Source organism: Gopherus flavomarginatus, chromosome 8, assembly GCF_025201925.1.
Source record: "Gopherus flavomarginatus isolate rGopFla2 chromosome 8, rGopFla2.mat.asm, whole genome shotgun sequence".
In the NCBI taxonomy this organism is placed as follows: domain Eukaryota; kingdom Metazoa; phylum Chordata; order Testudines; family Testudinidae; genus Gopherus; species Gopherus flavomarginatus.
In genome coordinates, this window is record NC_066624.1 from 86,151,800 (window position 1) to 86,164,527 (window position 12,728).

Below are 12,728 nucleotides of genomic sequence, written 5' to 3' on the forward strand. Positions count from 1 at the left end.
TAGCATATGTAGTAAAAGTCCCTGAGTTCTGTTTTTAACTGAGGCACTTGTCTGAGGGTCATTCACTTTGGTTTGTTCCACCACATTTTGCAAATGGCCTAAACCCTATTTGTAAGCTGTGCAGCCTGTTGTGTGCTAGGTTTCCTGGAGTGGGAATTAAAAAACGCTAAGGACCAAATTCTGCACTGTTACACCCAGGAAACCCTGTTGGCTTCATTGACATTTTCATGGATATAGTTCAGAGGATAGAGCCAGATTCAAAGACCATTGAAGTCAAAGGGAGTCTCTCCGTTTCCTTCAATGGACTATCAATCTGGCCCACAGTATTTAACTGAAGAGACTAGCAGCTTTACTGAGGTCTGTATAGAAAGTCCCAGATATCCGGTGTGAGCATGAACTAGGTGCTCTGTAAAAAGAGGTTGGATTATTTGGGGGCTCCTTACTATGATTGCCCCAAAGTCTTGCTAAGGGGCATGGAGGGGACATATTACATATTGCTTTTTGTAATGGGCAAGGTTCTCATAGTACATCTATAGTCATATCAATTTCAGAATTATAACTATGCACAAATGATATTTCAGCACTAAGGCTGTGATACTCCAGTTTGTGCAGCTACACACCTGTGCCTGTATGGAGCCCACACAAAGTCAACGAGGCTCTTCATGAGCTCAGGGATCTGCCTGCCACAATTCTGCTTGCAGGACTAGGATCTAATGCCTATTTCTGTTTAAAGGGCTCAACCTTACTGTCTTCACTCAGACAAAACTCTAACTGATTTTAAATGTAAGTTTTGCCTAAGTAAACAGTGTGGTGTCGGATTCTAAGAAATCCTCCTTTAAGACAACAAAGAAAATCAAAAACACAAAAAGGAGGACATTCATTGACTTTTTTCTAAATGCCCCCCATTACGCCAGGATGCTAATGGCAAAAGATGCCTATGTAAATTCTGATTTTGATTGTGCACTAATTCTTAGGAGAGTTCAAAATAAGAAATGCTTATTAGCTTGACCATCCTAAGCCATTTTCGGGGGTGGGGGGCGGATTCCGGACTGCAGCTGGCTACAACCATCACAAACTGATTAATGACATGTTTTCTATTCAATGGCAGCTAAGAATTATTTTCCAGTGTGGGCATGGACAGAGTGTTACAAAAATGACCATCCAGAACTGAACAAGATATTTTCCAATAATTGGACTCCACATAACTGACGGTCTAGTCTGCGCTGGTAGAACATTAACAGAGGCTATTGGTTGTCATGGTAAAAACAGAGGTTGGTCTAACTGTAATCTCATTTATGGGGGGTTCAGAAAATTGACATCATGGCAGTGAGAGCTTATAAGTAACTGGAGCACTGGCTTACTAACAGACTGCAACCTCTCCGAAGGAAACATTCTACAGGCTGAATTCCCCAAGGGCAAAACAGAATTGGATTTTGTAAATTATGCTGAGACCCTCCTGTTTAAAACACTGACAAGAATAAGGGGGTTTCATTTTTCTTTAGTTCCGTTTGTAATTTTGTTTAGAAAGTATGTGCTCCGGTAGTTGTGCCAAGTGCCTGGGAATCACCCTCATTCCTCTGGCTGTGCTATGTACTCTAGCTAATATTTTGCTGTTTTTCCCTGGAGGAGAAGTCATCAACAATAATGAACACATCACAGATGAAGTTTGGTACTTTGGAGGAATGTTGGGATCCGGTGTATTGGTGAGTAGACAAATTGTGAAATTTTCACTTTTATTTTCTAAAGTAAAAGGTTGGGTTTTACTGTAATTCCCCAGCACTTCAAATATAGTACAACCAACATTGCAAATAACTCTTGATTGTGCACTTTGTTTAGTAAGTAAATAGGCAATTTAAAACTTGTTTTGATTTAGTCATTAAAAATTCAATTTAGTAATAAGAAAAATAAGACACCGGACTAATAGATTAAAACATAAGGTTAACTCAGAATGGTCCAACCTAATCAAACTGCATTTTTTATTGTTGGTAGATGATCTTTCCTGCCTTGGTATTTTTGGGCCTTAAGAATAACGATTGTTGTGGATGCTGTGGTAATGAAAGCTGTGGAAAGAGATTTGCGGTAAGTGGAAAAGAAGGATGTGGCCAAAAAAAAACAAAACAGCCAAATGGTTACAAACAATGACATTTATATCATGTCTGTCCATATATATTTATGATGTTCTAAAATGTGAATATGTAGTGCATGTGTTTGTTGTCCATAGCACAAAGTGAAAAATCCTGGTTTCCTTTTGTGCCCTAAGCCAAGGATTACTGATGTGCCAAGATGTTGTTGTACCAGGATCTCTTGATAGTACCAAGACCACATTTATCATGCTGCCTTGTTGAGATGCCAATGCAATACAGCTGTCACCCTGACATGGCTTGTTAAAAATAAAACAAAATTCCTAAAGACCCACATTTTGCTTTTCTCAGATGAGGAGACAGTTATTTTTTTTTCTTTTATGACAGGTGTCTTTTTCTCCATTACAGTCACTGTATAGCTTTACTGTGGACTCTACACAATATGTAATGTGGATCTTCTGTAAAATATAATAGCCATTTCCATCTTAATGTTATCTCCTTCTTTTAGCAAATCCACAGCACACCATAAGAAAGCCCCTCACCACCCAGCAATATTAAGCAAAGGGTTGAAAAGGGTGGTGGTATGGAATGTAGGATAGCAAAATAATAGGTTAAAGTAACAGTGCGTTGAAAGCAGTGTTACTGTAGCCGTGTTGGTCCCACGATATTAGAAAGACAAGATAGGTGAGGTTATATCTGTTATTGGACCAAATTCTGTTGGTGTGAGAAACAAGCTTCTGAGCTACACAGAGCTCTTCTTCAGGTCTCAGAGAAGAAGAATAGTACGAGAAGAAGAGCTCAGTGTAAGCTCAAAAGCTTGCCTCTCTCACCAACAGAATTAGGTCCAATAACAGATATAACCTCACCCATCTTGTCTCTCAGCGTGTTGAAAGGCAGCTGACAGGAAGTATGTGGGGCATATAGAGTGGTTGCTTCAAAATAAGATCCAGCATAAATTATGCACCTCAAATTGAAGTTTAAAACTTGACTCGGTATCCGTGCCAATTATAGGGCACAATACAGAAGCACTCTGCAGGACGGCATTTTGTTTGGTAATAGTTCTCCAAACTTTTAAGTATTATGACTTTTAAGGTGAGGGAAAAGTGTGTTTCAAATGCAGACAGGTCCAAACACGCCCCCTTCACCTCCCCCAATCTGAAAATCCCTGCACTGCACCACCACCACATTTTGGGGAGCTGAGATGCAGAGTCCAGTTCAAACTTTTTCTGTAATGGGCTAAATTAAAAATATGGATCCAAACACCCTGAAGACATTGAGGAATTTTAGCTCTGGAGCCAAAAGTGGAGCTGAACTTTTTGGCTTAGGCTCATTTCTAATTTCAAATGCCACTTCCTCCATCTTACACAGTGGAGGGGTGGAGCAGCTAGCATAGGAGAAGGTGTAGCTGCCTCCATTTACTGTATGCCTGTGGAAACTACCTCTACTTAGGGATAGCAGACTTAGAGGGCTGGAGAATTTGATCCAGAATCCTTGTAGAAGAATGCACTTCTCATACTCAGTAGACTAGAATGGGCCAGATTTTTATCTCAGTAGCATGGTGTAAATCCAGAATAATTCCACCAGAGTAACAATTACTCCAGATCTGAACACCTTCCACTAGTGCATTAAGTGATGTGACTACACATCTCTCACATGTTGTTTGTTCTTTCATCTTCTCCCCAGGGCCCTGATTCTGCATCAAGAATCACTAGTACAATCCCCTCACGGCTGTGCAAAGTCCTGTTGATTTAACTAGGGCTCTGCATAGGTGCAGCAGGCTGCAGTAGTGGATCCCAGTGTAGGTTTAGGGTCCAAGTCAAACCTTTCTTCTTTATTGCTAAATTAACGCTGGAGGGGGTTAATTGAGCTTAGAAGCCACACATTCCATCCCACAGCATCTCGCTGCCAATTTTCTGTCGCAATAATTAATTATCCCAGATCAGTTCACCTGTTGGAGAGCTTTTATACCTACCACATAGTTTGAACTGTTAAATACATTTAATGCTTTATGGATAGATTCTACCATCATTTCACCTGAGCAACTCAGTTGAATTTAGCTGGATTGTATACCTGAGAACAGAATTTGTTCTTTCATGTTAATTTGAACACAAGGCTTATGTTATGGAATTTATATTGTCTTGGAATGATTTAAAGATTTGATTATGTGAAGGTAACAAAATGTTTTCGAAGTGCAAGCAAAGGCTTTGGTTCCTCAGTAATTTTTTTTTTTAAATAGACATGAAGAATGCCAGAATAACATTCTTGGAAAACAAAGTTTTCATTTAGCCACAGAATAGATGCAGCATGAGTAGTAGAAGTATTCCCACCTACGTCCTTCAATTCAGGTCTAAAAGGTCCTTAACCTTTTGGTGTAATGTTGTAGTCCATACCTCATGTCCACTCAGTCCTTTGCCTCTCCACTGAAAGTGCCATCTCTGCATTAGTGCCAGCTGTGACGTTGGTTATGAAGAGCACAAATACACAATAGGAAGTAGAGAATGTGAAAAGGGAGGGGAAATTTACAGAGGCAGACTATAATTAACCAGACCAAAATTTGATCAGGACACCAAAATTAACAATTCTGCTCTTGCAAAATGTGCTATGGCATCTTTACAAAGAGTTGGGACTTCAATTTTGGCCATGATCTCATCTGACAGAAAGTTCAGTGTGGCACAGTGCCCCCGAACACCAGACAGGGTTAGTACTGATTGAGGGAAGAATGCTATATACTGAATCACCATTACCACTTCGTGTAGCATCAAGGTGTTCCTTTGAGGTCTCCTGTGCAAATATTACTCCAGTCTGACTTGGTTTAAGCTTCTAAGGACCAATGGGAATTGGAGCACAAAGCGGAATGCCTGCAGACATGCAACGTACATTAGAGTCTACTTACGTAATGCATTTATCTTAACTGTTCAGAAGTCAGGCTTGAGACTATACTACACATTCACTTAAGCAGGATACATTTAATTGTTGTAAGAGGTCAAAAATAACTTCATCTTTTTCTGTCTCTATCAGATGTTTACTTCTATAATATTTGCCACAGTTGGACTTCTGGGAGCTGGATACTGCTTTATTGTGTCAGCAGTTGCTTTAAATAGAGGCCCTAAGTGTAACGATGACAGTAAATGGCAATATCCATTTGAGAATGGGTAAGATACTGCACTGCATCATGCATGGGTTAGCTAGAAAAGATGTGATATATTCATTCACTGAAGCGGTACTGCGAAAAGGAAGTTTGTGATGTCATTTCTAGCTTTAATTCTGTTGTGTAAATAGAGAATCACACACAATCACATTACTGAGACTGCAATGTGGCTGCCTGTTGGATGAAGTGTTGCTGCGTACTGTGACAGTACGTGGCTACACAGTATTCTAGAATAAGAATACCATCTCCAGCTGAAACTAGAGATTTCAAAGAGTCCCAATTAAGATAAATTTACCACTTGTCAGTTTATTCCTTAGATTTTTAAAGCAGTTTAGGGGGCTAGACTATAATCATATGATTAAGAGTGTTTTTAGTTTGAATCTCAGATCTGAAACCGAGGCTAACATTTAAGAGTTAGTCTTTATGTAATTTTATTTGGGTTATGAAAATTGGAGGGAGTTGTCCACACTATGCAGCTGAAACTTCTTTGGTATCATGCATATGTGTCACTTGTTCGTATCCCTGAATTCTCTGGCAGGAATTTAAGTCATCAAAGTTCAAACTGGAAATAAGATGCACATTTTTAACAGTGAGGGCTGTTAACCATTGGAACAGATCGCCAAGGGATGTGGTAAATTCTCTGTTACCTGGAATCTTTGAATCAAGGCTGGAGAGCTCTCTGAATGATGTGTTGTGGTTCAGCTGAAGGGTGTTGGTCGAGGTGAAGGAACCACTGGATGAAATCTAGGGCCTGTGTTATGCAGGAGGTCAGATTAGATCATCATAAACATCTCTTCTGGTCTTAATTCTGTTACTCTCTGAATTAACAGACCATTAGGAGTATCCAGAGGCAATATTAAAAAAAACAATCACCCAAACTGGGTTTTGATATAACCTTCACATTTTGGTTGAAACTGGCAAAGCCCAGAAAATGGCAATGAGGTCTGCCATTCCATCCTTATCGCATTGTACTGTGCCTCAGGACTGGCTTTTAGAACAGCCAGGGACATGTTTGTGCAGCTGTGTTATCTAGGTATGAGATGAAATACAGGTGACTTGTCAGCATTTGCTGGTTTGTTAGAAATGTTATTTCCGTTTTCTCATTGTAGTAGAATTTCCTTTTTGTTTTGTTTTAATAACAATGTAAAACCATAACAATTAAGAAAAATATTTGGGTCTGAAAATTTACCATTGTTTCCATGTTTGCAACTCCCATTGAAGGTAATTTAACATTTTGTAGCACTGAAGTCAATGAGAGTTGCATCCTCTAATCCAAGGTCAGACTTTGGTGCTTAAAGCATTGAAATCTATCTAATCTATCCCTGAGATGAAATGAGAGCAAGCGATATACACTAAGGATGAATTTGCTCCCCGTGTTTTAAATGTAACCCTATGATTAATGATACGATTCTGCCATGGAGGTCACAGATTCTGTGATTTTCTGGGACCTCTGTGACTTCTTCTAGGGCAGGACTGTGGAACAGCTGTCAGCCCTGGGGCTGCCAGAGCAGGAACCAACCCTGGAGCAGTGGCCACCAGAACAGCTGGCCAGTAGCCAGCCTCAGGCCACAGAGCAATGGCCACCAGAACAGCAGGCTTGGTCAGCCCTGGTGCCACCAAAGCAGTGGCCATCGTGGCCCGCCCCAGGCCCACTGGAACAGCAGCTGCCAGAATAGCTGGCCAGCCCCAGAGCCACCAAACAGCTGACTGGTGGCCCACTGCCATGGTTCCTGGTCCGCTGGAGCAGTGGTTGGGGCTGGATTAGCCCCTCCTAGGCTGGAGCAGCAGCAGTCAGCTCCTGATACAGAAGCAGTAGCAAGGCCGGAGAAGCTGTAAGCCCTGGCAATGCTCTGTTTGTCTCCCCATCCCAGGATATTTCTAGTAAAAGTTATGGACAGTTTGTGAGCTTCCATGAATCTTTGTTTATTGCTCACTGTGACAGGTTCCCCTCAGGGTGCTACCTGGAACTGGGGTACCACTGGGCCCTCTGACCCACCAGCCTGGGCTCCTTATCACACTGTGACAAGCTGCAAAGCCCTCCAAGCTTGCACTTTCACCAGCATTCACCCAGGTAGAGACACACCAGCTGCAGTTACACGCAGGCTCTCTAACCACCAGCCTCCCAGCCTAGGGCCCCAGAGCTGTACCTTCCTGCCCTGGTCAAATCTGGCCAGTATATGGGTTTAATATCCAGTCTGCCTCTCCTTCAATGTGAAGAGGACCATGCACACTTGTAACCAAGCTGAGATTTTCCCCAGACACCTTAGTCAAATGCACAGTGGTTTAGATTAAAATATAAAACAAGTTTAACTACAAAAAGATAGATTTTGAGTGAGTATAAGTGATAGCATACAGATCAAAGCAGATTACCTAGTAAATAAACAAAAAACACAAACTGAGCTTAACATATTAGATAGGTAGGATATGAATTAGCAAATTCTCACCCTGAGTGATAAAAAGGCTGGCAGATTCTTAAGGCACAAGCTACATTAGCTTTGCAGCTTGGGTTTCCCAGCTTTACATACACCGCCGCACATATCATCCCAGTTCAGTCTTTGTTCCTCAGGTGTTTCCAGGTGTGTTGTGTAGGGAGAGTGAGGTACCATCATGATGTCATTTCCCCCATTTATATCTTCTTCCCACTTGCTGGAAAACTCTTTTGCTGTGACCTGGGTCAAACAGTTCCCATTGTGCAGTGCTATCTCTGAGAGGTTTCTATGGTACACAGACTCTGGGGTAACCCTTGTGTTTATGTGCATTTCCTCAATAAACCATTGGCCTTTTTACTGTTGTACCTGAAAAGCTGCTTGTGGGTGTTTTCAACCTCACAACATGTTTCAGTAACACATACATCATCAAACTTCATAACTTCACATATGATGACAGCCCATACAATCCAATGAGATATTAATGTCTAGCAGATCAAGACTTTTAGAATGATACCTCATGAGGCATACTTTGCACAAAACATATCCTAATTATATAACAGTGGTGAATAAGGAGGTGCCAGGGTGTCACACTTGCGACTTGTCCCTGACTTTTACTAAAAATGCCCATGATAGAATCTTACCCTTATCTATGATACACATATGCATATATAGATGTACTGAATTTACCACTAGATGTCAGGGTTGCCCTATACAACTGCATAACTAGAACTGTGTAGTAAGAAAAAACACATGACTTTTGAAGAAAGAAGGATACCAGTTTGGGTGATCACTGAACAGGCAGATCTTTGGCATGGATCTTATTTGATGGCCCTTCTCATCTCTTCCTTGCTTTAATCCCATTAGCTGGAGGCCACCCTACAAGTCCTCTCTCTGCAAAGTGCTCTGTTTGATGCCATATCCTTAATCACACCACATGCTAATATGTCTTCTTTTATGATATCCCACCACTTCTTGGGTCAGTGTCTCTGTCTTTTTCATTCAGTCTTGATCTGTTGGGCCCTCTTACCCACATTGTTGTCAGGACCGTGCTTTACATGACCTAAGCCATCTGAGCCTGCACCCCCTCATTTTTTCATCTATGGGTGTTACTTTGACTTTGTCTCTAACTTACATATTCCTCACTTGTTTTTTTCTGGCTTACACCACTCAGCCATCTCAACATTTGCAGTTCTGTAGAACAGATCATTTGCTCAAGTTTCTTCTTTGTCCAGCACTCACCACCATACATTCAAACTGGATGGACTACCATTTACTAGACTTTCCCTTTTACTCTTCCTGGTATCTTCCTGTCAAATACTACACCACTTATCTCTCTCCATCTGAGCCAGGCATTTATTACCCTATCTCTAATTTCAGCCTCCATTTCCCCATTTTTCTGGATTCTGGAACCCAGACACTTGAAACTTTGCATTTTTTGTATTGTCTGCCCAGCCAGTTTCAAGGATAACTCTTCAGTGCTCACATTACTGAAATTACAAGCTATATACTCTGTTTTTTCCCTCTGCTTATTTTGATCTCTTATCTCTCCAACACATCTCCCTGTTTATTATCTAGACCATGTTTCTACTCACTGCATAGAACAATATCTACAGTGAACAGCATGCACCAAGGTGTCTTCATTTATGCGTTTGTTCTGAGGGTATCCAGGATGAGGATAAGCAAGAAAAAGTTCAGTGCTGATCCCTGATGTACTCTCACCTTTATCCATCCATTTCACCACTAGAAGTTTTAACTACAAATGTTGCATCTACATACTTGGCATGAACAAGCTTCATATGAAGTTCTGGTACATCTTATTTGACAGCACTTTCCTGACAAAATAAAATGAAGTATATAATTGCCTTCAGAACATGTTTATTCTTTCTTTACCTGCTCTTTGTTCATGCTGTAGTCAGCGAGCTGATGTCCATGTTTATAAATGCAATGGAATTATTTGAAATCAAAACTCTTTCATTATTCCACAAGCAGAAATATAAAGTACCATTAATAGTGATGTGGAAATTATTTTAGAGTCAAGTGGAATATAGTGACTCACTTTTCAGATTACAATAACAACAAACTAGTAGTAACACTAGTACTGCATTACTGATTTACATTGACTTCTATTGTCTTTCTCATATGCTTTTTTTCTTTTTTACACAGGAATTATCTAAGCAACACCACCATGTGGGCCTTGTGCAAATCACCTGAAAACATAATTCCCTGGAATTTGACCCTCTTCTCCTTGTTGCTGATAATGAGTGGAATTCAAGTAGTGCTTTGTGCTATTCAGGTTGTCAATGGACTCATTGGAACAATCTGTGGGGACTGCACCTGTTGTGGATGCTGTGGGGTAAGCAAATTTGTGTCTTCCTCATGTGATTACATTAATCAAAAATGCATGTAAATATTCTTACCCCACGTAATAGCTTAATGTAATTGCAAAACTCCCAAGTGTGTTATGGAGAAAGGATTTCAATGTTGTTTTAAGTGACATACTGCGGAAAATTTAAAAGATACTGGGCCAGATTCTGAGTGCTGCTAAGTTCCCTTTGCAATGCTCTTGCGGTGTAAAGGGGACTTAAAACTGCCCTAAGTGGGCACTGAGGGATTTCCTGGGCATAGGGGAATCCTTAAATGGCATAAAGCTGCATCACCATCTACCAGCCCTCATGAGGTACAGGGCATGTCAGAAGCATGGTGACGCCCAAGCCCACTGCGCTCTAGTGAGCTCTACCAGCACAAAAGTTCTAAGGTGGATTTTGCAGTTGCTGCAACTTAGACCAGCCCTGAATCTGTTCTAAATTGCAAGAGGGGCTGAACCAGCCCCACGTAGCCTTGGGATAATTTGTTCTGGAATAATTCTAGTTCAAAACCCCAAAGCATTTGCACTTGCTGAAAACATAATCTGAGTCTCTGACAAACTATAACATGTGAAACAACACGTTTACAGAGCTTATCTAACAGATTCCCACAGGGCTTGCAAAATAATAATAAAATCCATTAAAACTCACATGAATATTAACCCATGTAAGTGATCTGTGTATTTTTATCCTTCTAGGGCAATGGAGCTATTTAAAGAGAACAAAGCCTGCAGAAATCTCTTCATATGAGGAGAATCCCTTTAGAGGCACTTCTTTTGTATGTTACTTGGTGAGCCATGTTCCTCTGCACACACTCTGAGGACGAAGGTCTAGAATGAGGGGCATTTCATGCTATTGCTATGAAACCCTGACTGACCTTCACATGCCATTTAAATCCCACGTCCCAGAATGAATTAAGTGGCTGTTCAGCTATTCCACTTACATTTATTTTTGTAAACCAGCTTCCATCTGAAAAGAGTCTCTTCAGAGTGGATGTTCATCTCTTATGAGTTAGCTCGCTGACTGGGGACTGATGAATGCTTCTAATACAAGTTCAGTTGTAATTTAATTGTATCTGTTTCTTTTTGACACTTATGAAATGAAAATGTGACAAAGCTGTAACTTTCTTTTGGACTCTAGAATAAAGTTTTATTTGTTTCTACATAGAAAAGTAAAGATTTCTGTGCTCCAGACCTGAGATCATTAAAATGCTCTTTGTAAAAAGACTGTGTGTTATTAATGATTTTCATTTGAAGTCTAATGGGATTTTCCTTTTCGTTGACTGTGACTGACGCATGGCATCAATCCTGCACAACATGATTATTGTGCATATAAATACAAGGGTAAAAGCAATGAGCACACTGGGCAGTGTGGAATGCAATCCTGCAGGAATGAGTGTGTTGTTACTAAGCCCTCACGTTATTCCTGACTCATATCAGGAATTAAGCAAAAAAGGGAAATACACAGCAATTAATTATGAGCTTGCTTATGCCAACTATCTGTCTTACTTAGAATCATAGATTATGAAGGTTGGAAGGGACTTCAAGAGGTCATCTAGTCCAATCCCCTGCTCAAAGCAGGACCAATCCCCGAAAAGATTTTTGTTCCAGATCCATAAGTGGCCCCCTCAAGAATTGCACTCACAACCCTGGGTTTAGCAGGCCAATGCTCAAACCACTGAGCTATCCCTCCCCAGTTACTTCAGTCAGCGATGTAACCGCAGACACACCTGAACTAGTTTTGATCTCGCTAGCTGAATAACAATAGCAGTGACTCTGTGGCAGCACCTGCTAGTGCAAGCTTGTACAGCCCCTACTGCCTGGCTTTATTTCTATTCATTTCTGTTATTCAAGCTAGCTAGATGAATGCTAGCTCGGGTACGTCTACACCCATGCTAGTGTCACATCTCTAATTGCATGGTAGACAGATTATCAACTAATGAAGTCAGCACATGGGACTGGAGACTTACTGCGAGGACTTGTTCTTTTTTCTACTTGCAAAAGGCAAAATTGATAACTACAAAGATAGTGACAACTCTGCATGCTGGTCACAGGAGACCAGCACTGCTCTCAGCTGCAACTCCCATAGAAGTCAATTGGCCAAATTCTGTAGTACTTGTTCAGTCAGAACTTCCACTGAAATCAAGAAACCAAGCCAGAACTATAATACTCTGCACAACCAATAATTTCATTTCATTAGAAGAAAACGGTTTTGTTTTTTTCTCCTCAAAGGTATGGGAGAAGAAAACATCCCACCTTGTCAGCTACTTTAATGAGGAGTATTCTTCTTCAGAGGCAGGTCTACACTATAAACTTATATTGGAATAGCACAACTGGTTGTTGAGCTCTGTGACTTTATCCTCACCCACAATTATTTCAAATTCGGTGTCAATATATACCTCCAGACCAGTGGTACTGCTTTAGGCACCCGCTTGGCCCCACAATATGCCAACATTTTTATGGCTGACCTGGAACAACGCTTCCTCAGCTCTCGTCCACTCACGTACCTTCTCTACCTACACTACATTGATGACATCTTCATCATCTGGACCCACTGGAAGGAGACTCTGGAAGAATTCCATCATGATTTCAACAGCTTCCACCCCACCATCAACTTCAGCCTGGACCAATCTACATGGAAGGTCCACTTCCTAGACACCACAGTACAAATAAGTGATGGTCATGTTAACAGCACCCTATACCAAAAA

The 12,728-nt window shown here is 40.9% G+C and overlaps 1 protein-coding gene across 1 annotated transcript; it reads left to right on the plus strand.

Annotated features, from left to right (window-relative positions):
• Nucleotides 1–1,420: 1,420 nt before the first annotated feature.
• Nucleotides 1,421–11,136, plus strand: TM4SF4 (transmembrane 4 L six family member 4). Its single transcript, XM_050966179.1, has 5 exons — nucleotides 1,421–1,703; nucleotides 1,990–2,079; nucleotides 5,100–5,233; nucleotides 9,822–10,011; nucleotides 10,720–11,136. The coding sequence occupies exons 1-5, from the start codon at nucleotides 1,530–1,532 to the stop codon at nucleotides 10,735–10,737; spliced, it is 606 nt and encodes a 201-aa protein (XP_050822136.1). The 5' UTR covers nucleotides 1,421–1,529; the 3' UTR covers nucleotides 10,738–11,136.
• Nucleotides 11,137–12,728: the final 1,592 nt, after the last annotated feature.